The 23,210-nt window shown below is 39.3% G+C and overlaps 1 protein-coding gene across 2 annotated transcripts in view; it reads left to right on the top strand.

Annotated features, from left to right (window-relative positions):
* Nucleotides 1-23,210, top strand: part of atrx (ATRX chromatin remodeler) — a 63,905-nt gene that overhangs the window by 25,824 nt on the left and 14,871 nt on the right. For both annotated transcript variants that reach the window (XM_057348816.1, XM_057348817.1), the window contains exons 10-22: nt 173-239; nt 14,129-14,271; nt 14,349-14,513; nt 14,593-14,719; nt 14,891-14,990; nt 15,554-15,736; nt 15,814-15,955; nt 17,120-17,229; nt 17,306-17,452; nt 18,377-18,554; nt 20,460-20,597; nt 20,884-21,059; nt 21,149-21,266. In XM_057348816.1, the coding sequence (XP_057204799.1) occupies nt 173-239; nt 14,129-14,271; nt 14,349-14,513; nt 14,593-14,719; nt 14,891-14,990; nt 15,554-15,736; nt 15,814-15,955; nt 17,120-17,229; nt 17,306-17,452; nt 18,377-18,554; nt 20,460-20,597; nt 20,884-21,059; nt 21,149-21,266 (1,794 nt within the window). The remainder of the gene's footprint in view (nt 1-172; nt 240-14,128; nt 14,272-14,348; nt 14,514-14,592; nt 14,720-14,890; nt 14,991-15,553; nt 15,737-15,813; nt 15,956-17,119; nt 17,230-17,305; nt 17,453-18,376; nt 18,555-20,459; nt 20,598-20,883; nt 21,060-21,148; nt 21,267-23,210) is intronic.

Genomic DNA, 23,210 nt, shown 5'->3' with positions numbered 1-23,210 from the left:
GTTCATGTCTCACCTGAGAGATGAAATCAGGACTTACAGAGCTCAACATTTGAGAAAGTGACACGTGTGTGAAAGTGGAGTGTGCGTTGTGGTTAGATCAAAGTTGAATGCCGCTATGTGTTTGTATTTATTGAGTCATTGTTTTTATAAGGGTCTGTTTGTGTTTATTAAGGTGACGAGATGGATTTAAAGGCTGAATCCTCACAGATGCTGGATGATGATGATGACCCAGAGAACAGGTACAGAGACGCACATCATGTTCTGCACCGGTCACGTGTGTGTGTGTGTTCAGTGCATGTATTTATGTTTGTTTGTTTGTTTGTTTCATCACAGAAAACAACAACACTTTTCAGGCGTGTTATTGAAAGTGTTTGTTTCGTCATAGACACAGTTAACTGATGACTGTGCACAAGTGACTTTATTGTGTGAGTGGGATTGACAGCACTTTACATGAACGCACACTCAAGAAAGCTTGTGCCTGTCTGTTAATGGTTGTAGTTATGTTTTTTATCACACTGAGTGATGGATGTGTTTTCCAGTTGAACTTTTGGTGGATTGTTGTCCTTGTAAATGTCACTTTTATGTGTATGCGTACTGTGCACGCAACGCGGAGGACTGAGTGAGTGACAGACGCACGCTTTGCAGAATCAGATCCAGAAACAACACCACAAACAATGTTAGAGGTTGTAGTGTTATAATGATAAGTGTATAAAGATTTATTTATATTTTATAAAGAATTATACAGTGGCGAGCCGTCATAGTCTAGACAAGCGGCTGATCCGGCGTGGGTTCTTCTGAATGGACAAAGCGTTTATAAGTACCCAGCTAACACGCGGCGTATCAGTTACGTTATGTATTGCTACTTTTTGGTACTTTCATGACTTACCACCTGGCAACGTAGTTTGCCCGTCCCAGGCACGTAATTTCATTATCATTAAATGACCAATTTATGACATCGCCTTTAGGATTTTAGATAGCCAAGAATGGTCCAGTTACATTCAATATTTGTACTATTTTGGTAATCACAGGTAACGTAACTGACCCATCCCAGGCACGTAATTTCATTATCATGACATGATCAGTTCATAATGTCGCTTTTACAGCCTCCTGACATTGCAAGATAACCAAGAACGGTCCAGTTACGTAATATCTCAGCTAACAAAAGTTGGGAAAGTTGTAAAATTTGGCACACACATAGAGGACAGTCTGAACTGTTACCATGGCAAATATGGAGTCTCTAACCCAAACTCCATAGCGCCACCAACAGTCCAAACTTCCACATACATTTTTGCCTATAACTTTTGAACCGTACATCCTAGAAACAAAATTCCTTTTCCTCTGAACGGTTGACTCATGCCATCCCATTTTCCATCATGAAAAATATCCCGCCATTTTTATTTTTTCCAAAAACCTACTTTTTCAGACTCCTAGACGGTTTGCCCGATTTGCATGAAATTTGGTATGCTGCATGACAAAAAGTTATTTGAATATTTGTGATAGGCCAATCCGTTCTCGTATAGCGCCTCTACGAATGTGATGACGAGCACGCCAAAATGGATTTGATGCTATCTTCGCCAAACTTTTGTGTATCGACACGAAACTTGGTACATGTCATCGCAGTCATGAATTGAGGTAACATACAAAGTTTCGGCACAGCGCCACCTACTCGTCCAGAAAAAAAGGCTATTTTTGCATACAACTTTTGAAAACTTTGGTGTAAAATCATAAGAGTGGTCTTGTTTGATTCCTTGAGGCACATAGAGTCGAACTATACCCAATGTTCCTCATTCGTCCATTATGGGTGTCGGCCATTTAGAATTTTGCAATAAAATGATGTATTTTACGAACATAATAACCTATCGCTATGAAACTTGGCATGGTTCATCAAGGTCAAGTTCTGAGAGGACTTGTAAAGTTATAGGCCATCATCCCCTAGTGGTCAAGAGATATAAATGTATTAAAATGCTTATAACATATGAAGAAATCAACATAATGGTATTCAATTCACATTAGTATATTTGTTGGCTCAAGCCGAGCTGTTTGATATCAGAGTTGTTCTATTCCACCATACTTCTTTTCCGCTATATTGAATTATATAGAAAACATACTTTTTCGAACTCCTCCTACAAAACTTGGCAGATTTGCACGAAATTTGGAAAGTAGCATCTGGAGACAGTACTGACAAAAAGTGTCCAAAATTTTCCGTTTGGGCCATTGTTGGGCTTGACCCTGTAATTGCTGCTTGCAGCTATATTTTTTATGTTCTCTTTTGGTTATTCAGGAAAGTTTTTGGAACAAAAACCGAATGTTCCCCTAATGTTATGGAAACAAAAAAAGGTGTCATACCCATAAAGATAACAAAAAACAAACCTTTAAAAAACTTTCTGGGAACCAAAAACTAACGTTAGGGGAATGTTCCCAGAATGTTAGCCTAAATTATTTTTCTTCGATCCTTTTGGCCTCCCTGCACGTCAGTATGAGTACATTCATGCTGTGTTTAGCCATCGCGTATCTTGTCTATTATCTAAATTTATAGTCTGTTTATTAAGATGTGTCAAATCAATCAACAATCACGAAAATATAGGTGTACTCTCAAATCTGTACGTTAAATAAAAAAATAAACTAATGTGTTAGTGAGGTAAAACTAAATAATCTTACATTTTTAAATGCCATATGGATTAATGATAAAGGAATTTATGACTGTATTTTGATTTACCTTGTAGCCTAGTTTAATATTCCCAGCTGGGCAATTCCGTGAAAATGTCAACCTTACAACGAAAAAAATAAAGTTTTTACCAGCGGTTTTTACTATGATAACAGCACAGATTTTAACATTTTTGTGGTTCAAATACCCATGTGAGATCTCTCTTCAAGTTTGTAAAGCATTTGTTTTATTTTTAGTGCATGATTTTTCATAGTCAGGTAAATGCCATTTTCAGGATTGTCACATCCATAACGCTACATATTCCTCATAAATGGACACATGAACATGAATATAAAGTAACTATTTTATGGTCTATAAAGAGGCATCCCTTCTCCATTCATTGGGTATTATTGCTTCAGGATTGTGCATTTCTACAAAGTTTATTGTCTCCCAAAAACCGCGTCTTTTTTGTCACATCCATAACGCATGTTTATTTCACTTTTTTTAAATAGAATTTTTTTTCATAGACTGACTTTTTTGATGTTTAGACTCTGTCAACAAGGGTTCAGTAAAATATAAACAGATTGTTCAATATATTCGTAACAAATTAATTCTCTGAGCATTTTCATGTCGCGTCCATAACGTTGGAATTGCCCAGCTATAGATTTTGGATTTATAATATTCATCTGGTCGTTATAACACGTTTTACTGTATTTATTTATTTATTTTAATTCCTCTATTGCAGTGATCCTCAATTGGCGGGCCGGATCCGGACCTTTGCTTCGTTCCATCCGGACCGCGAGACATAGCCTAATAAACCATTTAAACCATTTGACTATTTCGGTTGTTTAAATTGAGCCGCGTGTCTGGAGAATCACATCACACGCTCTCTCATGAACATTTATGTAATTGATCATTTGCCGCTATATCCTCTTATATCTTTATCTAGCTCCAAATGCGCTTCATTTTAACCCTTTCCGCTCTGCGCGCGCTGCTTCTCTCTCGCCAAAGATACGCCACACGAAGAGCACCAGACACGTGCTTATTTTAACAACACTAGTGCAGGTAAATGGACACACCTCAGTAAACAAAATGCAGCAAATATTAAAGTATTTGTATCGATTTACTGTTTGGTGTATGTTTCCAACCTTTCAACCAGATTTGTGATATTTTATGAACTATAATGTTTTTATCTACATTTAGCATTAGCATTATTGATCAGCATGTAAACATTTGTGAAAACCCAGGCTAAAGTCTCATAATCTAATTATTAGATAATAAGCATCAAAAATTAATTTCAAGCATTAATTTCACCAAGAATTCAATCTTTAAAATGGCACTATTCAGTCAATATTGAAGATATTGTTGTTATATTTTCACAGAATATTCTGTAGGATGATTTTATGTAGAAATCCAGCAGGTTTTCACCAGCAGGGTCACATCTTATAATGAACAACGTTTTAATTGGGAAATTATTTAAAGATAGAAGTAGTTCTGGTATGAATGTCATGGAAAGGCTAATTTAGTAAGTAACTTGGTTTTCTGTTTGTGATGAGAGCATTTTTTAAATTTGTAATTGTAACATTACATTTGCTGTTTCTATGTACGGCATGGTTGTTTAAATCACTAATTAAATTAAGGCCTAGTACTGGTTTAAAATAATCCCTGTCCGGGAAACCACCCCCATATCTTTTATGCAGTATATACATTATATCCAACTTGGCTAAAATTATTAAATATTTGTTTATTTTCAAAAAACATATTGTCCGGACCTCCGTTTGGAAGAAAATATAAAGACCGGACCTCTACCTCTGCTCTATTGCACATGGCAGACGTCTACCAGTCCTGGCAAAATTACTATTAAAGGGATAGTTCACCCAAAAATGAAAATTCAGTCATCATTTACTCACCCTCAGACTGTTCCAAACCGTATACATTTCTTTGTTCTGTTAAAGGAACAATACGGCATTTTTTGGAGGATCTATTGACAGAAATACAATATAATATACAACACTATTTCTTCAGAGGTGTATAAAGACCTTACGTAATGAAACATTATGTGTGTAATACCTTAGAATAAGATGTGTATATCTACATATAGAGCGGCCCTACAGACATTGAATTCGCCGCCATGTTTTGTACAGCAGCAACAACTCTACAACGCGCGTTTCCTCTTCCTCTCCGCTGCAGTACCGTTGTGAAACAGATCGCGGGATGATCTGTGATCCGTACGGATCGTTCTCTCCGGTGCAGAACGCATGTGACCCGCGGATTAACTGAAAGTTTATTCATCATTGAGTAAAAAGAGTAAAACGCACTCTCGCTCGCTCTCCAGTTTCAGCTCCAACGCGCTCTCGCTCGCTCTCCAGTTTCAGCTCCAACACGCTCTCTCTCTCTCTCTCTCTCTCTCTCTCTCTCTCTCTCTCTCTCTCCCTCTCTCCTCCCTCCCTCTCCCTCCCCTCTCCCCCTCTCCCTCTCCTCTCCTCCCCTCTCCCTCTCTCCCTCTCCCTCTCCCTTCTCTCGCTCTCTCTCTCTCTCTCTCTCTCTCTCTCTCTCTCTCTCTCTCTCTCTCTTCTCTCTCTCTCTCTCACTCTCTCTCTCTCTCTCTCCTCTCTCTCTCTCTCTCTCCTCTTCCTCTCTCCTCTCTCTCTCTCTCTCCTCTCTCTCTCTCTCTCTCTCTCTCTCTCTCTCTCTCTCTCTCTCTCTCTCTCTCTCTCTCTCTCACTCTCTCTCTGGGCACTGGCCCCATTGACCCGGTCAGTAATCCATCCCTGTTTCTGTGTATTATCTTTATTGTTAATATAGATTGTTTGATTATTTTAAGGGACTTGCAGCATCATACATTTTCATTTTACTGTGATATGGACAGTTAAACATTTACTTATCCTGAACCTTTTTTTATTTTTATTAAGGCTTCACTGAGATGACTGACCCTGGTTAATGGCACAAAGACTATTCTAGTGGAGGTAGAGGTTGTCTCTGCATGCGAAAGAAATCAGTGCCGTTTTATTAAGTTTAATTCTTTTTTTTCTTTTTTCCCCCGCTTCACAGCAGAGCAGTGCAGTGTTGGCTTGCTCACCGGGAGACTGCATTTATTTATTCATTTATTTATTAGATATTATTTATTATAATGATCTTGCTTGGTCTATAAAAACGAAGCACTGTGCTGTGTTTTACCTTTCTGTGTTTTTCTTATTTGCTCCTGTAAAGCTGCTTTGGAACAATGCACATTGTGAAAAGCGCTATATAAATAAAATTGAATTGAATTGAATTCTCTGTGTGTTGCAGAACACGCCGCTATTTTATACTTCTGAGCTCCGTTGTCTTTCTCGTGGATCAGCATTGTCGCGGCTGTTACACGGAAACTCACGAGTTTTTTTCTGCTGAGTATCATATAAGGAGAGCAACATGCAAAGGGTCCGCGTTATTTTGGGGGCAACTTGTTTGACGTGCACCATCAGCACATGGTTGTCGTTTCATTGTTTTTAAACACGTACGGTAGTTTTGTCAGAGTTTACAATGCAGAAGTGGTGTGGTGTCATTTGCCTGTCAAATTAGCGCTTTACAGCTTTAACAAATTTGAACAGAAGTTCAAAAATACAGTATATGAGAATGCACTTTATTTGCACGCAACTCCTTTCATGCGTAATCTGAATTTATCAGGAGGTTAGACAGAGAATGCACTGATTCTAAACTTACAGTCTTGAAAGAAAGACATGGGTACTTATTTGATTTAGGCCCTACCGGTTTTTATGATGCAGATGTAACGTTTCTACTATCGCTTCTGCTGCCTGAATGGGTGTATTTGTCTGCACGCATGCAGGTTAAAATTGCAATGTGCGGAAGCTACAATGAGTCCGCGCGGCCGCTCACGTGTACAGCTTAAAGAGAACATTGTTTGTAATATTTCTGTACCCATGCTTTACATTTTAACAAAAATTTGCCTGTGAGTAAACAGTAATTAGCGGACCCCTTGCAGTTCCACCGCGGACCCCCGGTTGAAGACCTATGGTATAGACAGTTTCATCGTACGCGTGAGCCGGACCCCCAGTTAACTTCCAGTTTGTGTTTGCCTAGTGTCTAATAATATAACTATTCATATTTTATTTTATGTTAATATTAACTTTATAAGCGGGATAATGTACAATCAGCCGACTGTTATCGTGAAATAAGCCCCTTCAGTGTAATACAAGACCCTCCGCTTCACGTCCTGATCACACTGCCGGGGTTTATTTCTGCCATAACAACCGGCTGCCTGGACATTATCCCTTGATAACGTAGGTCATGAGGGGGTAACGTAGCCCACATGTCGCAGGCATGTTATTTCATTACCAATAAAATTATGAGTAACATTAACGATTTACATGACCCTTGCTATTGTTTAAAATGCTTTTAGTCGGGACATTTTAAAGCTGTCGTTAAAAAAGCCAAGAGTGACTTAATACACTGCTCTGTGCTGTTTGGTAGTGTTGCCAACTTGGCGACTTTGTCGCTAGATTTAGCGACTTTTCAGTCCCCGTTAGTGACTTATTTTTCAAAAAGCGACTAACGACAAATCTAGCTACTTTCTGAATAAGCCTTGGCGGCTTAGCGAAACATTCTGCTTCACGTTAGTGATGGGTCGTTCTTGAACGATTCACAAATCTTTAACGTGACTCGGGAAGAACGAGTCGTCTCGGGGAGTGATTCGTTCAGTCACGCATGCGCAACATTCTATGGGTCCTGTACTGGAATTAGTAAATTAACTGATTTCTCTGTCCAAAGTCACGTCATGTGACAAAAGAACGAACGACTCAGGAGGTGAACTAATCAATTCTCTTTCCGGCTCTGACTGCATTGGTTAAGCGTACGGGGCTGTCACGTGATGAACGAACGACTCAAACCCGAAGACTCGAGAGGTGAACTAATCAATTCTCTTTCCGGCTCAGACTGCATTGGTTTAGCTTACGACGCTGTCACATGATGAACGAACGATTCAAACCCGAAGACTCGAGAGGTGAACTAATCAATTCTCTTTCCGGCTCTGACTGCATTGTCACGTCGTGAACGAACGAGTCAAACCCGAGGACTTGTCAGATAAGAGGTGTGGTGAGCTAATCATAGACTAAAGACCCAGGCAAACAATGAATTAATCTTTTCTGTTTCTTATAGCATTATAGTTTGTAATTAGTGTTGTTTTTGGCGGCCTGTTTTAATTTTAGTTTTAGTCTAGTCTTTGTGTCAAGCTCTCATTTTAGTTTTATTAGTTTTAGTCACGTTCATACTGTTTTTAGTCTAGTCAAGTTTCAGTCGACTAAAAGGCTGAGCATTTTAGTCTTATTTTAGTCAGAATTATCCATGACTATTTTCGTCTAGTTTTAGTTGACAAAACTGATGACATTTTAGTCTAGTTTTAGTCAATGATATATTAATGATACATTAGTCAATTGTATTTTAGTCTCTTTTTAGTAATGCAATTCTATGTAACCCAGTCAGTATAAGTACCTAGTAGTATAGACGAAACCAAAATTTTATTTTAGCCAAACCCATTTCAAACAAGGTTATCTTATTCCAGACACGGAAGACGTCTGATTTGAATTTACGGCCATCAAGGGGTGGGAATCTCTAGGCACGTCACGATGCGATTCGATTACGATTCAGAGGGCTGCGATGCGATGATTAAACAATTCTCTGTGCATCTTTTTCCTATACAAATTTTATTTTTCTCGCTGTGTGACTATTAAAATCAAAGTATTTGTCATAACCCAGACCGATTTTACTTCCAATATCCTTTATTAATAAAACAAATGGAAGTGATTTGACAAGTCAACTGGAAGGTTACATTTGCCAGCATTGCAAAGAACCAACAAGAAAAGAGTGACAGCCCTCAGTGCCCTGTAGTAGCATACAGAATGCAGAAAATTAATGCAGACTTTTTTTGCACATAGCACTGGAGCTAGAGAGGTTTAAAGTTATTATAGCTCACTAAAGTATTTTTTGTCTGAGTGTTCAATTTAACGGGACTTTTATTTTGACGGGTCTTTGGGAAGACGCTGAGTTTGTGTTTGCAGATAGCTTCACTCAAACAGTAAACGCTCATAAAATAAACTCTCAGGGCAACTCTGACTGGAGATGAAGTTCATGTGTTCATGTCCTCATACAGTGCAGACGCAGATAAATCCTCGACCATCACTCGTGTTGTATGTTAAACTGTGCACATAATTCACTCAGACACGCAGAACAGCCAGATCACATTTAAATAACAGGATTCCGCTCCGCATCAGACGAAATAACGTTATAACATTTCATCTCGTCTTGTTTTGGTCAACGAAAATGAAGAGACATTTTAGCATAGTTTTTATTTTGTAAACCACATTTAGTCAACAATATTGCATTATACATTTAATTATAGTCATCGTCACATGACCAGCATTTACGTTGTGTGTCGTCTCGTTTTCGTCACATGATAAAGGTTCGTTGACGACCATATTTCGTCATAATTTTCGTTAACGAAAGCAACACTATTTGTAATGTGATCAACGTTTGAACAAGTAGTAGATGTGTTAGGAAAGTAACATGTAACATTTTAATTATATTTGGCTAAAATGAACTAAATGAATGATATGACTCGAAAATAGATTCGTTCATTTTGCTGAACGAGACTCAAAGGTCCGAGTCAGTAAAATGATCCGAACGTCCCATCACTACTTCACGTCTATTGCCCCGCGAGAGCGAGCTTTTACCTTCCCAGCGCAGCACCGCCTCTCTAGCTGCGTTTACATGGACCGGTGTAATCTGATTAAAAATCCAATCCGAATGAAAATGCTCCATATAAACACGTCAATCAGATTAAAAATGCCCAAGCCGATTGAAATTTCAGTCGGATTGTAAGGGGTGGTTTATTGAACCACTTGATCAGATTGAAAACCGAAGTAGGAAATTGTGCGCATGTGCAAAGACGACGCTGGCTCGTACAGACGTAAGGGCATGACGCACGGAACGGAGCAGCTGCTGCTAAAGAAACCAAAAACCATAAATCTGACAAAGCGGTACAAATATCCATATGCTTGTCATCTCTAAATTAACATATTCATGTTTCTATGCATTTAAAATGTCTTAACTGTTTCCCTGAAGTGAGTTTTTAACTGCAATTTCTCAGTTCCTTTTTAAAACACGATACATTTGCAGATGTACAAACATCCTGTAGGCTAAAATATCTAATCATAAAATTTCATCAGTAGGCTACCGAACGTTGATTTTATTTATCGTTTACTTGCATGTGCTTTGGAAGGATTAACTGTTTTTACCATGGTAAATTGCTATAACGACCTTGCTCCATTGATATGTAGAGATTATTTTGCGTTTATGAATTGTACATTATTATGCTGGTGTTTGTGACATAAAATAAACACATCTGTGCTTACAACATTGTTTGAGGAGCCGTTTTGTGAATATTATAATGATACCCGCACCCGTCTATGTTTATACCGTTAATGCTGATATATGAATCCGCATATCATCACTTCTAGAGTTCGGTATTAGCTGTTGTGGCTAAACTTTTTTTAATTATTGTTTGCCTGCAGTAGTCTTGGTAGTTTTGTCATGGTAAAACCGCATCGGGTGTGCCCATGCTTTGGCATGAGACATTACTCTGCCTTTATAAACTGTACATTTTTTTCGTGCCGTTTGTAAAATAAAATATGCACAACATGTGCTTTAAAACACTGTTTTAGTGGTGTTTAGGTGAACACTTGTGCAGTGTGCGCATGTCAGCCGATTATATCGGATTTGAAGCTCGTCATGTAAACACGCACATCAATCAGATCACTTAATTGACCTTTCATGTAAACACTACATTCAGATTCTGCAATCTGATTAAATTCAGTCCGATGTGTCCATGTAACGCAGAAGCAGGAGAAGCAGCACATTCAGTTCAGACCGCACAAACAGTGTTTCTAATCACTAATTGACCTTGTTTGAGCATTTATGATTAAAACGCGATGACTGTATGGACACATAAACAAGAACACAGACGGATTTTAGTTGTTCAACGAAAGTGACTGCTAGTTTTAAGTGGTTGAGTTCACTCACTATTACATAGTTTTTTGTTGTCGGTTGTATACAGTATTTAATATAATACTGTATACAACCGCTCAGAGAGTAGAGATATGAAGCAGACCTGAAGCACTTAGCTGTCAGATACTACGTGATGACGTCACCGATACGCAAACTAGCGCGTGACGTCATCTGGTGACATTTAGCGACTTTTCAGGTAGGCTTTAGCTACTTTCCATTGAAAAGAGTTGGCAACACTGCTGTATGGGTTTAACAGCGCGCGCCTCCCGCGCTTCAAGTTCAGAATGGCGCGTGCACAGCTGAACTGTGTCTGACAGAAGAATGTCCGTTCGTTTGTCCGAAGTGAGACATTTAATTTCACAACTGGGGTGTAAGACTTGTGAAAATCGAATTTAAAATGAAATTTTTACTTCTAGTCTGACAGAATTTCGTCTGACAGCAATAACAACGCTGTTTGAGGTGCTTCTTTGCTGACCGGACTTCAGATTCCTCTGACCGGAAATGTTTATCGGTTTTATCAGGTAACGTTAATGAGTGGGAAACATGTGTCCTTTCCGGTGGCGGCTGGTCAATAGGGGGCAATTATCCAGAGAAGATGACTGTTAAACATAAGTTCAACATACAGGTGCTGGTCATATAATTAGAATATCATCAAAAAGTTGATTTATTTCACTAATTCCATTCAAAAATTGTAACTTGTATATTATATTCATTCATTACATTCATTTTCTGAGGTCCAAGGTCAACGCAGCCGTATACCAGGACATTTTAGAGCACTTCATGCTTCCTGCTGCTGACCAACTTTATGGAGATGCAGATTTCATTTTCCAACAGGACTTGGCACCTGCACACAGTGCCAAAGCTACCAGTACCTGGTTTAAGGACCATGGTATCCCTGTTCTTAATTGGCCAGCAAACTCGCCTGACCTTAACCCCATAGAAAATCTATGGGGTATTGTGAAGAGGAAGATGCGATATGCCAGACCCAACAATGCAGAAGAGCTGAAGGCCACTATCAGAGCAACCTGGGCTCTCATAACACCTGAGCAGTGCCACAGACTGATCGACTCCATGCCACGCCGCATTGCTGCAGTAATTCAGGCAAAAGGAGCCCCAACTAAGTATTGAGTGCTGTACATGCTCATACTTTTCATGTTCATACTTTTCAGTTGGCCAAGATTTCTAAAAATCCTTTCTTTGTATTGGTCTTAAGTAATATTCTAATTTTCTGAGATACTGAATTTGGGATTTTCATTCGTTGTCAGTTATAATCATCAAATTAAAAGAAATAAACATTTGAAATATATCAGTCTGTGTGTAATGAATGAATATAATATACACGTTTCACTTTTTGAATGGAATTAGTGAAATAAATCAACTTTTTGATGATATTCTAATTATATGACCAGCACCTGTATATATGATAAATTGCAAAATAATTTTGAAATAAATATTTATTCACACTACAGTCGCCTAGTAGTTGTGTTCGCATTCATTAAAAGTATTCATTGTATTTAGTTAATTTCTGTGACAATACATATTCTGCTAAATGACCATGTAAATGTACATATATATTGTAACGTTACGTGCAGGTCGCCGGACAAATGAGTGTTTATGTAGGTAACGTTAACGTTATACAAACTTTTGGAAGGCAGGTGACCTGAGGCTGCTCTCTAATTGGCTCGCGTCAGAGTGAATCAGTATTGATTTTTACATGTTTGACCTCGTGTGATTGATTGGACAGTTCTCAACCGTTGTGATTTACAAATTCACCACAACAGTGACAAAGTATGATATGAGCTTTACTCGCCTTAGTATAAAGTGTTTACACTGCACGCGAGATACGCGACAAAAGCGGAGAACCCGCTAACGTTATAATCCCTGATGCTATTTGCATTGGATTCTGTGCGCTGTGTAATTAATCCCTGTTATTGTTTTTTCTCTTTATTCTCACTTTGGTTTTTACACTAGTAAACTTAAACTGTAGTAAATTGTAAGGTGCTGTTATATCTTATTAGCTATATATAGATTTTATAAACATTTTCAGTAATGCTAATAACTATAGTAGTTGTGCTTGTATAGTTTAACACAAATAAATGACGAGACTCCCAATGGACTGTTCTGAACTAAAGTTAACTGAAAAGTTACTCTCTTATCTTGTTTCGGAAGAGATGGATGGCCAACCAAAATACCACACAGAGTTACTCACTCTAGGATGGTCATTATTAACAATTTCAGAGTTTCCTGAGCACTCCATACACTACAATAGTGCATTGCTAAACTGTAGAAAATACTATTATACCTTAATATTTACTATGGTACGGTTCAAAAACACTGTAGCATCTAGGAACTTTACTACAGTTTACTATAATGAATAATAAAGTATACTGCAATATTCTTTTTCACTTGGACTGACACCTTATTACTGTTAATAAACACCATTACATGCTTTGATAGTTAAACTTTTTTAGCTAAGCAGTGATGATACGTTTACGTCACGTGTCAAATGGTCTGTTGCGCCCCCTTAAACAATTGCACCAGCTGCCACTGGACCCTTGAGAAGCAGTGGCGTTGCGAGGGGGGCTTAAATTAAGCCACTTATCTTTTGGCAAAAGCCCCCGATCTTTTTGGAGATTGAAAAGTTTCACTTCACAAAAAATATTTATGTATTATAATGACTTCTAAATAATGTTTTGACGTGGGTTGTGGTAGGTTACCATTGTTTGAAGCGCTAGTGGTGTCGTGCTGTTAAACAGTAACGTTACCTGATCCGACCAGCAGGTGTCACCGTTTCAACAGACATCATTCATTCAAGAGCTGATGAGTTATAAATAATACAGCTGATCTGCAAAATTAACCAGGCAACTTATTTCTAAATTATAGGCTTAATATTGTTTTACTTTTTACAACGTATTTTCGTAATTTTATGATCTAATTAGTGACTTATTAGCCTAATCAACGTGTAGGCCTTTGACGTACAGTGGGATTTGGGCTTCCTTTTGTTTTTAATGTGCACATGAATGACCTGTTTGAAGAGTTTGTTAAACTGGCTGTCTGCTTACTAATGAATCATCTTGTGTATGCAAGTGATTTGCTGCAAGTAGTGCTGGCTGCCAATAGCTACTGAATATATACAGTATATATGTTTTAAATATGAGGTCAAACATGATGTGTTGCCATGAAATTTTGGACGAAAAGGATTAAGAACCTGAATTTATTCATATTTTGAAAAATGATGGACGGCTTTGACAGATTTTTTTTTACCAATGACGGAAAAATCAGAATGACAAAGCGAAAGTCGTGTAAACCGAAAAGTCTGAGTATACACTCATTCAACTCAACTATGTAGAAAAGCACAGGAAAAGGTAACATGAACATTGTAAGGATTGTCAATCGTAATGTTTGTTTTGTTAACATCTCCTTTATAAGGATTGCCAAGAGAATGCTTCTGGCTCAGATCAAAGCCAACTACTCATCTGGAGCGGAGTCGTCATCATCAGCAGAAGACGACCTGGACCAAGAGACGACAAAGAAAGACAAAGATGATGATGAGGACGCTGGCAAAGCAAATGGTAATCTAACACCTTTAGTAGTACATGGTGAATCGATGATGTGTGTGTTCATGAGGCGTACGTGATGTTCCCCGCAGAAGAAGACGACGAGACGTCAGACTCCGGCTCAGATGTTGACGTAAAGAAGCGTGGACGCCGTCATCATTTGCTGCGGAAGAAGCTGACGGTAAGCGAAGGCGACTCTGATGATGAGACAACAGCTAAAAGCAAGAAGGAGAGCAATAAAAAAAGCCGAAGGAAAGGTCAGTGTCTGTTCTAAGGAAACACAGGTCATGTGACTCCACGGGCTGGTCTGATGGGGTTTTTAATGGTTTTGTGTAGGGGGCACTGATGACTCTGCAGATTCAGACTTTGAGGAGTCGGGTTCAGCCTCCAGTGACACCTCGGCCCTCAGTGAAGCTGTCAGTCTGGATGAGGACAGCGAGGCGAGTAACAAACGCAAAACACGGTAAGACTCCTGTCGTCATCAGGTTTATCATGTCATGGTGCGTGTGTGTGCTCATGAAACGCTGTGGCCATGCATCATAATACATCATTCATCCTCTGTGCTGTCATGTTTAAGTGTGAAACATAAATATTTCAAGGAATTGGGACGAGTAATGTCAAATAATGCTTGTAGATCATCCAAAAAATCCAGTAAGGACAAAGAGAGAAGCTACAAGAAAGAGAAGAAGAAACGACGGCGTATTAAAGTTCAAGACTCATCATCAGATGAAAAGGTACGGCATAAGGGCCCGGTCAGACAGAATGCGTCTTTTGCTGTTAGACGCGCCTCTTTTGAATTGTTTTCAGTTGGCAGGGAGCGTTTTGCGTGCTTCTTGTGCGCGGCGGGCCTCACCTCGCATTTTTGGCAGAGCGCTCTGAGCGCCTGAAGTATAGACTGAGATATGAATGACAATGTTGTGTTAACACTACACATGTGATGTCACGTATAGTGTCTGTATCTGGTTAACACTTCAACACAATAGCAGATGCTTTTACACACATTTAACTTTTTTTAACTCACACCGTCTTCAATGTGGTTCATTGGCTAAAAACAGAGAACACACAAAATGAACGATGAATTATTAAAGTCAATATATATATATATACAGTATATTTGTAAATGTAAATAAATATCTTCTGTGAAAGGTGCAGGACCGTATAATGCTTGTCTAGTCATTGCATTCAGGCCGATCACATGCTAAAAGCTAGCTTGCTCATGCTAAAATGGCCGACCCTAGGTTTAATTTCAATAGAGAAGAGAGCGTGTGGATGATTCTTCTGATTTGTTGTTGCACAGAGCGGAGACGGGGAGGAAGAGGGGGACAGTGATGAGAAAGGAACGCCCAAAGGCCGCAAGAAGATCCGCAAGATCCTTAAAGACGATAACCTGCGGACAGAGACCAGAGACGCTCTGAAAGAAGAAGAGGAGAGGAGGAAACGCATCGCCGAGAGAGAGAGATTGAGAGAGAAACTCCGAGAGGTAGACAAACTCAAACTCATGAGAGGTTTGTTCCGAGCGATGTTGTTCAGTGTAAACTCACAGAGGCTTGTTTTCAGACGATTGTAGTGGAGGAGTCTGCACAGGTCACATGTCCCATCACCACGAAACTGGTGCTGGATGAAGATGAGGAGACCAAAGAGCCGCTGTTGCAGGTTCACAGGAATCTGGTGACCAAACTCAAACCACATCAAGTGGACGGTGAGCGGTTGATTTATTATCCTTCCTGTTTTGACTCGCTGTAGCTCATCATTGGTGCTTTGACTCTAGTTTAATCAAAACTGATTTGGACGTGTAGTGCAAAAACATGTTGAAGCCGTGCACTTTTATTCAGGGAATATGTCAAATGCTAATGCTCCTGCTAAACTGTGCTGATTGATATGAAACTGTGTTCAGCCGTAAGAGAAATGTCATTCCCAGAGCACAGCAGTGTTGGCTTGCTCACCGGGAGACTGCATTTATTTATTCATTTATTTATTAGATATTATTTATTATAATGATCTTGCTTGGTCTATAAACACCATGCACTGTGCTGTGTTTTACCTTTCTGTGTTTTTCTTATTTGCTCCTGTAAAGCTGCTTTGGAACAATGCACATTGTGAAAAGCGCTATATAAATAAAATTGAATTGAATTGAATTGAATTCCCCAGGCGGCTTTGTGTCCGTGCGCTTGGAGATGTGCATAAACAAACAATTCAGAGACAGTTTGCACACTGGCTGCACTCGTTTTGCTCGTTAATATTATTTTAAACTTAACATTTTGTGTGCATTATTACTACCCAACATAGGAATTGATAGGAATTGTGTGTGTGCGCGTGTCATTTTATTTGACTCTTGCTTTGGATATCACTGCTTGCCCTCTGAAACCTTTATATTTTGTGGTCTTATAATTACATACATAATGGGCATCAAAATTGATTTCAGACATTTATTTCAGTCAGTATTAAAAATATCAAGGTATTATTTTCACAGAATATTCTTTACACAATTTAGTTCGGTTTGATTTCTATAGCGCTTTTTATGATGTTGCATTGTTTTAAAGCAGGAAGAAAACTAAAGCAAAACCCAGAGAAAGGTAGAATACAGTACTGTACATGGTTTCGAAAGACCATTCTAATAAAGCAATGTTCATGGAATTGACAGAACCGTGAGCTTATCTAATATCAGCAGTCTCCCGGTGAGCAAGCATGATTTTACATAGAAAACAGCAAGTCACAAAAAAAACCTTAAAAAATGTAAACATTGATTCGAGCCCATTTGCTGGCTGTAAGTGACATCATGACGTGTTGATCTCGACCCATTCAGATGATGAATAAACTCACTGGTGTAGTTGCAGCGTGCATGTTTTGATGATGTTGTGTACAGGTGTTCAGTTCATGTGGGACTGCTGTTGTGAGTCGGTGAGAAAGGTGGAGAAGTCTGGCGGCTCCGGCTGTATTCTGGCTCATTGTATGGGTCTGGGTAAAACCCTGCAGGTGAGTCACTCTGAACGTGAATCTGATGAATGCCTGTGGGTTCTTTCACTGGTGTTGTTCTCTGTGCGTCCTGCAGGTGGTGACGTTTCTTCACACTGTTCTGTTGTGTGAGAAGTTGAACTTCTCCACGGCTCTGGTGGTTTGTCCTCTCAACACCGTGCTCAACTGGCTGAATGAGTTCTCGAAGTGGCAGGAGGGCCTGAAAGACGAGGAGAGTTTAGAGGTAGAGATTTGGTATTGTATCATGCATAGATCTTGCCATTACTCTTCTTTCCTTATGGGTCTGTTTCAGTCGTGTTCCTGTAGCGTTACATCAAGCCTTGGAAAATCACTTCAGACGCGTGAATGTAAATGTTATGAATCTGCAGACCCTCTATAGTCTTACTACAGTAAGAATATTAGTGCTTGTTCACTCCCAATTTCTAAAACATTCTCATGCTTGACATAACCGGAAAGATCAGTCAGTACTTTCACATGAATATATCTGGAGGTTTATTGAGGTCCCCTGCTGTGTGTTCTGCTGTGTTCACACCAATCGCGTTCCACGCTCTTATTACTCGCGGGAAAAGTTCATTATTTTTGCATGAGTGACGAGATAAACATCACGCGACGGGGAGTGTCTTCACGTCAAACAGTAGGTGTCAATGAGCTCTTTACGTGAATTTCTCGCTCAAGTTGAAATCTTTGCATTGACTTTGTATGTAATTTACTCATGCAAATCGCTTAATTCGCGTTTGGTGTGAAGCCAGCATAAGTCTTGTAATGCATGACAGAAACACATTTCTAAAAGCCATGCTTCTCAAGCAAAAATGGCTCTCTCAGATCACTTCAGATGGTGGTGCTTTATCAGCTTTATATCAGGAATGAGGAGATGCTTTCTTTTGTGTCCAATCAAAGGCATCTGCTTTTCTTAGCAGTGAGATATCATTTATGTGCCAACACGATCAAACCGTACGAACCAGACTGCTTCCCTAAACATAAATACAGATGTGGTTTGGTGCAGTAAATGATTTGTTGCTCTGATGAGAAAGGCCGTATTTGAGAAGAATGTTGTTGCTGTTTTTTCTTGTTTGATGTGCATTGTCCTGAAGCAAAAGCAGTTGAGAATGTGAAATAAAGAGTCAGCGTGATGTCTGTCATGTTTCAGGTGACAGAGCTGGCCACGGTGAAGAGACCTCAGGAGAGAGCGTACGCTCTGCAGCGCTGGCAGGAGGACGGCGGCGTCATAATCATCGGTTATGAGATGTATCGGAACCTGACGCAGGGCCGAAACATCAAGAGCAAGAAACTGAAGGAAATCTTCCAGAAAACTCTCGTCGATCCAGGTGCACGTCACAGGCAACAAACTTGGACACATGTCTGTCGGATTCAGAAGACAGGGCTGTAACGTTACATGTCGCACATGCTTACTAAAAAATCTTTCGTTTTACGTCACGTGCCTAGAGCCACTGAGGGCACGTGGGGGCGCTAAAGGCTCAGAAAGCTGTTGTGAGAGAATGGATGTCGTGTTGTTACTGTCGTTGGTGTCAGAACTTTTTGAAAAAAGTCACAGCGACTACAGAAACCAAGTTCTGTGGCATAATTTGAGGTGGCATTCAAATATAAAAGTATAAACGGTATATATAAACTAATAAATATATATATATATGATCTTTCATATGAATACAATTCACATGTTATGTTGTAGTATGGGATATTACACATATATTGGCGGTACCAGTAAAAGTCATCAAATACAATCAGTTTCTTCAAATTTCTTTATTTAAATTTTTCTTTATACACAATAACTAAGCAGTTTTGCTTGTAGGTAGAAAGCACTGGCACAGGTAAACAAACATCACGTCAAGTGTACACACATTTTACAACTGTTTAAATAGTACAGCTGCAATGCAAATGCCATTTGGTAACCAATGAACCCCCAGAGCATCGTCCTGAAGTAATGATGAAAACGATCATGGTACAGCTTTAACTCCTGGATCAATCTATTAAACCCTCCTTGCTCTTCACTCACCCAATATCGTCGTTTTCTCTTTCTTTGCTCATTCAGGCAAAAAACAATAAACTAATCTTCCATGCTGCTGGAGAAATCCATTTCTTGTTCTGCTGTTGTAAGTACGTAAAGCAAACGGCACTAGTAGCCTGTATTGCTACGCGCTAAGCTTTAAGCTTTTCTTCTTCTCAGCAGCCGAAGCCTGAATAGCGGTTGAGCGCCACCTAATGTTTAGGCGTGAAGTGTATTCTCTCCATCAACGCCATCTATCGTGCGGGCGTCAGAATAGAAGAGAGCAAACATTCGTTTCGTCGTTGATATGAAAACTTGGTTCGTCAGGTATTCATTTTGCTTTTTCGCATCTCCCGCAATCTGAACGGGCCTTTAGACAGAGCCGCCTGTTCGTGTGAAGTGCATTTGTCATAGTGCTTGTTCATGTGTGAGGTTAACTAATGGCGCACCACTAGTTATTTTTGTTTTTATTTAGTTTTTGCAATTAAAACTTGTTTTCCGGCTGCATTAAGTCCATTGATCTAGAGCCCTATGCGATGTGGGAAAACACGGAAGGAATTCTACTGTTTAAATATGTCCTCTGCTTGTTCTGCGTGTCTATGAGTGAATGAGCTGCACTTTAACATGGTACAAGCGTGACGCTCGTGGATTTGTCTGTATCTCACTATATGAGGGCATGAACACGTGAACTTCATCCACAGAGTTTATGTTATGAGCATTTCGCTGCTTGAGTGGAGCTACTGACAAACACACTGAAGCTGCCAAAATTAAAGTCTGCTTAATTTGAACCAGATGATAAAGTAATTAACTCGTAGTAAAACTGTAGAAAACACTATAGTATACTTGAGTATTTACTCTAATAAGGTTCAAATATATATAGTAAACAAGAATTGTTTATACAGAAGTTAAGTTCTGAAAATACAGAACCCGGAACAATTAAAAAGGAAAAAACTAACTTGGCCCTAATGTATCCGTTGGTATAACATTAATGTCCTTTTTCAGTTACCTGTCTACTTACGTGATGACCTGGACTTGTGTTTTTTTAAAGATGATATCAGGTGTATACTTGTGCTCCAACGGTTTGGCCTGTGCCGCACAACTTTAAACCTCTGTAGCACCGGTGCAGTTAGCGTACAGCCCTGGAAGAATCCAGAGTTTGTAGTAGTGTTGATATTGTATGACTGTTATAGAAGTGAACATGAGCTTATGGTGATGTTATGATTGACAGGTCCAGATTTTGTGATCTGTGATGAGGGTCACGTGCTGAAGAACGAAGCGTCTGCGGTTTCTAAAGCCATGAACTCCATCAGGACTCGACGACGAGTGGTGCTGACAGGAACCCCGCTGCAGAATAATCTCATCGAGTGTGAGTGTGGCTTCTCACTTGTGTGTGATTCTTTTCTGTTGCTTCTCGTTCAGGACTGTGGGTGTGTCTGTGGTTTTTAATGGGAAGTGTATTTAACACGGAAACATACACATTTACTTTCTTATATATATGCCGTACATAAGATGACAGAACATTGTTTGCTAGTTTATAATACCAGATAACGCTCGTGTGTAGGCCTAATTATTAGCACAACTGAACACATGTGATGTTTGACAGAATAGGTCATGTTGGTGTGAGTCTGATGCAGAGGTTTATCTCTCTGTAGATCACTGTATGGTGACCTTCATCAAAGAGAATCTGCTGGGTTCAGTGAAAGAGTTCAGAAACCGCTTCATAAACCCCATTCAGAACGGCCAGTGTGCCGACTCCACCTTCACTGATGTCCGCGTCATGAAGAAACGAGCTCATATTCTCTATGAGATGTTGGCCGGATGTGTACAGGTAACCCCGGCCGTCATGACACTGGCGTACTCGTCTTTATACATCACAGACAACTGAAGTGAATACTGTATATATTTCTTCTTTTGCAGAGGAGGGACTACACTGCTCTCACAAAATTCCTGCCACCCAAACATGAGTATGTGCTGGCGGTGCGAATGACGCCCATTCAGTGCAAACTCTATCGATACTACCTGGAGCACTTCACAGGTGACGTTCACTCTCCAGTGTTCACTTATTACCTCTAGATGCTGTTCTAAAGAAGATCAGTTCAGCATTCAACTGTCATCAGGGGCTCATTTGTGCCACCTCTGAAAAACATTACTTGTGTTAATTATATTTGTACAGTCGTATACTGTATACTGTGCTTGTGTCATTTTGTTATTTGTTTTTTATACTGCTGTATAGGTTCGGTTTAATTTATTTCAGTTTCAGTTTTAGTTGAGGTATTATTTATCTTCAGTTAATAAATTTAGCACCCCCGTTTTGGTTTAGGCAACATTTAGTTAACAGTAATAACCCAGCTTCTGATGTGTAAGATCAAGTTCTGACCTACACGATCTGCTGCTGAATGTTCAGTTTCAGTCAGAAATGGGTTTAAAGGGTTGTGAGTGCCATTTCATTTGTTTTAATTGTGTACATGCAGCCTCTAAAAACACGAGACGCAGCGCTCAGATATGTTTTTTAAAAAGCGCAGCCTAGAACGCGAGGGTCTCGAGATGCGGGTATCCTCCTCCGCCTTGTTGCGGTCAAATAAAACAGTTGTTATGCCAACTTCCTATCGTAAACCTATCGTCCAAATTCTTCTGATTGGTTCACTGCTTTTGGAACTGACATTGATGAGCAGCGCTGCATGTTAGTTGCATTTTTTTTTAACTTGACACGGCATCTTAAAGGTGTCCTGAACTGGGCTTGTTTATTGTTTTAGACTGTTGTCTGAGGTCTGCTTATGATGTTCGCGTGGCTTTTACATTCGAAAACATCAAAATCAATAAGTAATAGGCTATTTTCTACCTGGGTTTTGAGGCCGTCTCGACAAACGATCGGTTTGAGTGGGCGTTACGCCATGAAGACTTGGAAGTAAACGGCCACTGCTTTGATTGGATAGCAGTTTGCGTAGTAAACTTAGTTGGAGCCTTCTGTGAATTTGGTTAGAGACGTAACGTTATTGTAATGTTAACGTAATGTTTTACTCACATAAGATTGCTGTATGGGATGAAATTCATCTCAAAATGATTAACAAATGCATGCGCAGTCATCCGTGAACGTGATACATGTTACGCATGTATTTTACTATCCACAAACAAATGCCTTATGATTTGAATCTGTGAAATTTAGATTTTTATAAACGTGAGACGATTTGTACAAATAGAGACAGATTTTTTAATAGAGACAGATGTTGTATTTTGTGTTAACATATAATCATTTTGCGCACACCAAGGACAAGTTGTGCATTTGTGGATCAGGCAACACACGTGCACTCATCCTGTTCTTTGCATTTGGATTTTGAGACTTTTGTTTCGTGATTTTGCGTTGGACAATCCACACACAAATAACTTCCGATCCACACACAAAGAAAAGCAACTACCGCTAGATAGCAGTCTCACGGATCTTTACAGGACTTGGTGGCGTGAAAGACTGCATATATTTGACATTCGGTTGACGTTCGCAAAAACTGACGTTATAATCTCTGTTTTCATCACATAATCAAGCCAAACCAACTTCATGACACAAGGCTCTGTTTGTTGAATTTTCATTCTATTTTAATGTAGTGTATGGCTTCACAATAGCCTACATTGCTTGCATTCCAAAAGGGCTTGAATTTCGCTGCGGGACTGCACATAATTTGAACATTTCCCGTCTAGCTTTAATAATGTGAGACATTGACTTACAGTCAAAATGAAGATCTAAAATAACCCGTTTTTCAGCGTATTAGGCATGCGATACATTTTTATTTCACATACATTTATGTTTATTTTGGGTAGAATAGCGATGAATAGAAATTGCATAGAAGTGCAGTATTGGCACATGTGTAAATGTTTATAAACAAAGCGTTATGACTTAAAGAACATATATGTGGAGGACGAGAAATGACGCAAGTATAAATACATAAATTAATATATTAATACACATATAAATAAATAAAAACAGTGT

Source organism: Triplophysa rosa, linkage group LG13, assembly GCF_024868665.1.
Source record: "Triplophysa rosa linkage group LG13, Trosa_1v2, whole genome shotgun sequence".
NCBI lineage: Eukaryota > Metazoa > Chordata > Actinopteri > Cypriniformes > Nemacheilidae > Triplophysa > Triplophysa rosa.
The sequence above is the reverse complement of the archived record's forward strand: the minus strand, read 5'-3'. Positions and strand labels throughout refer to the sequence as shown.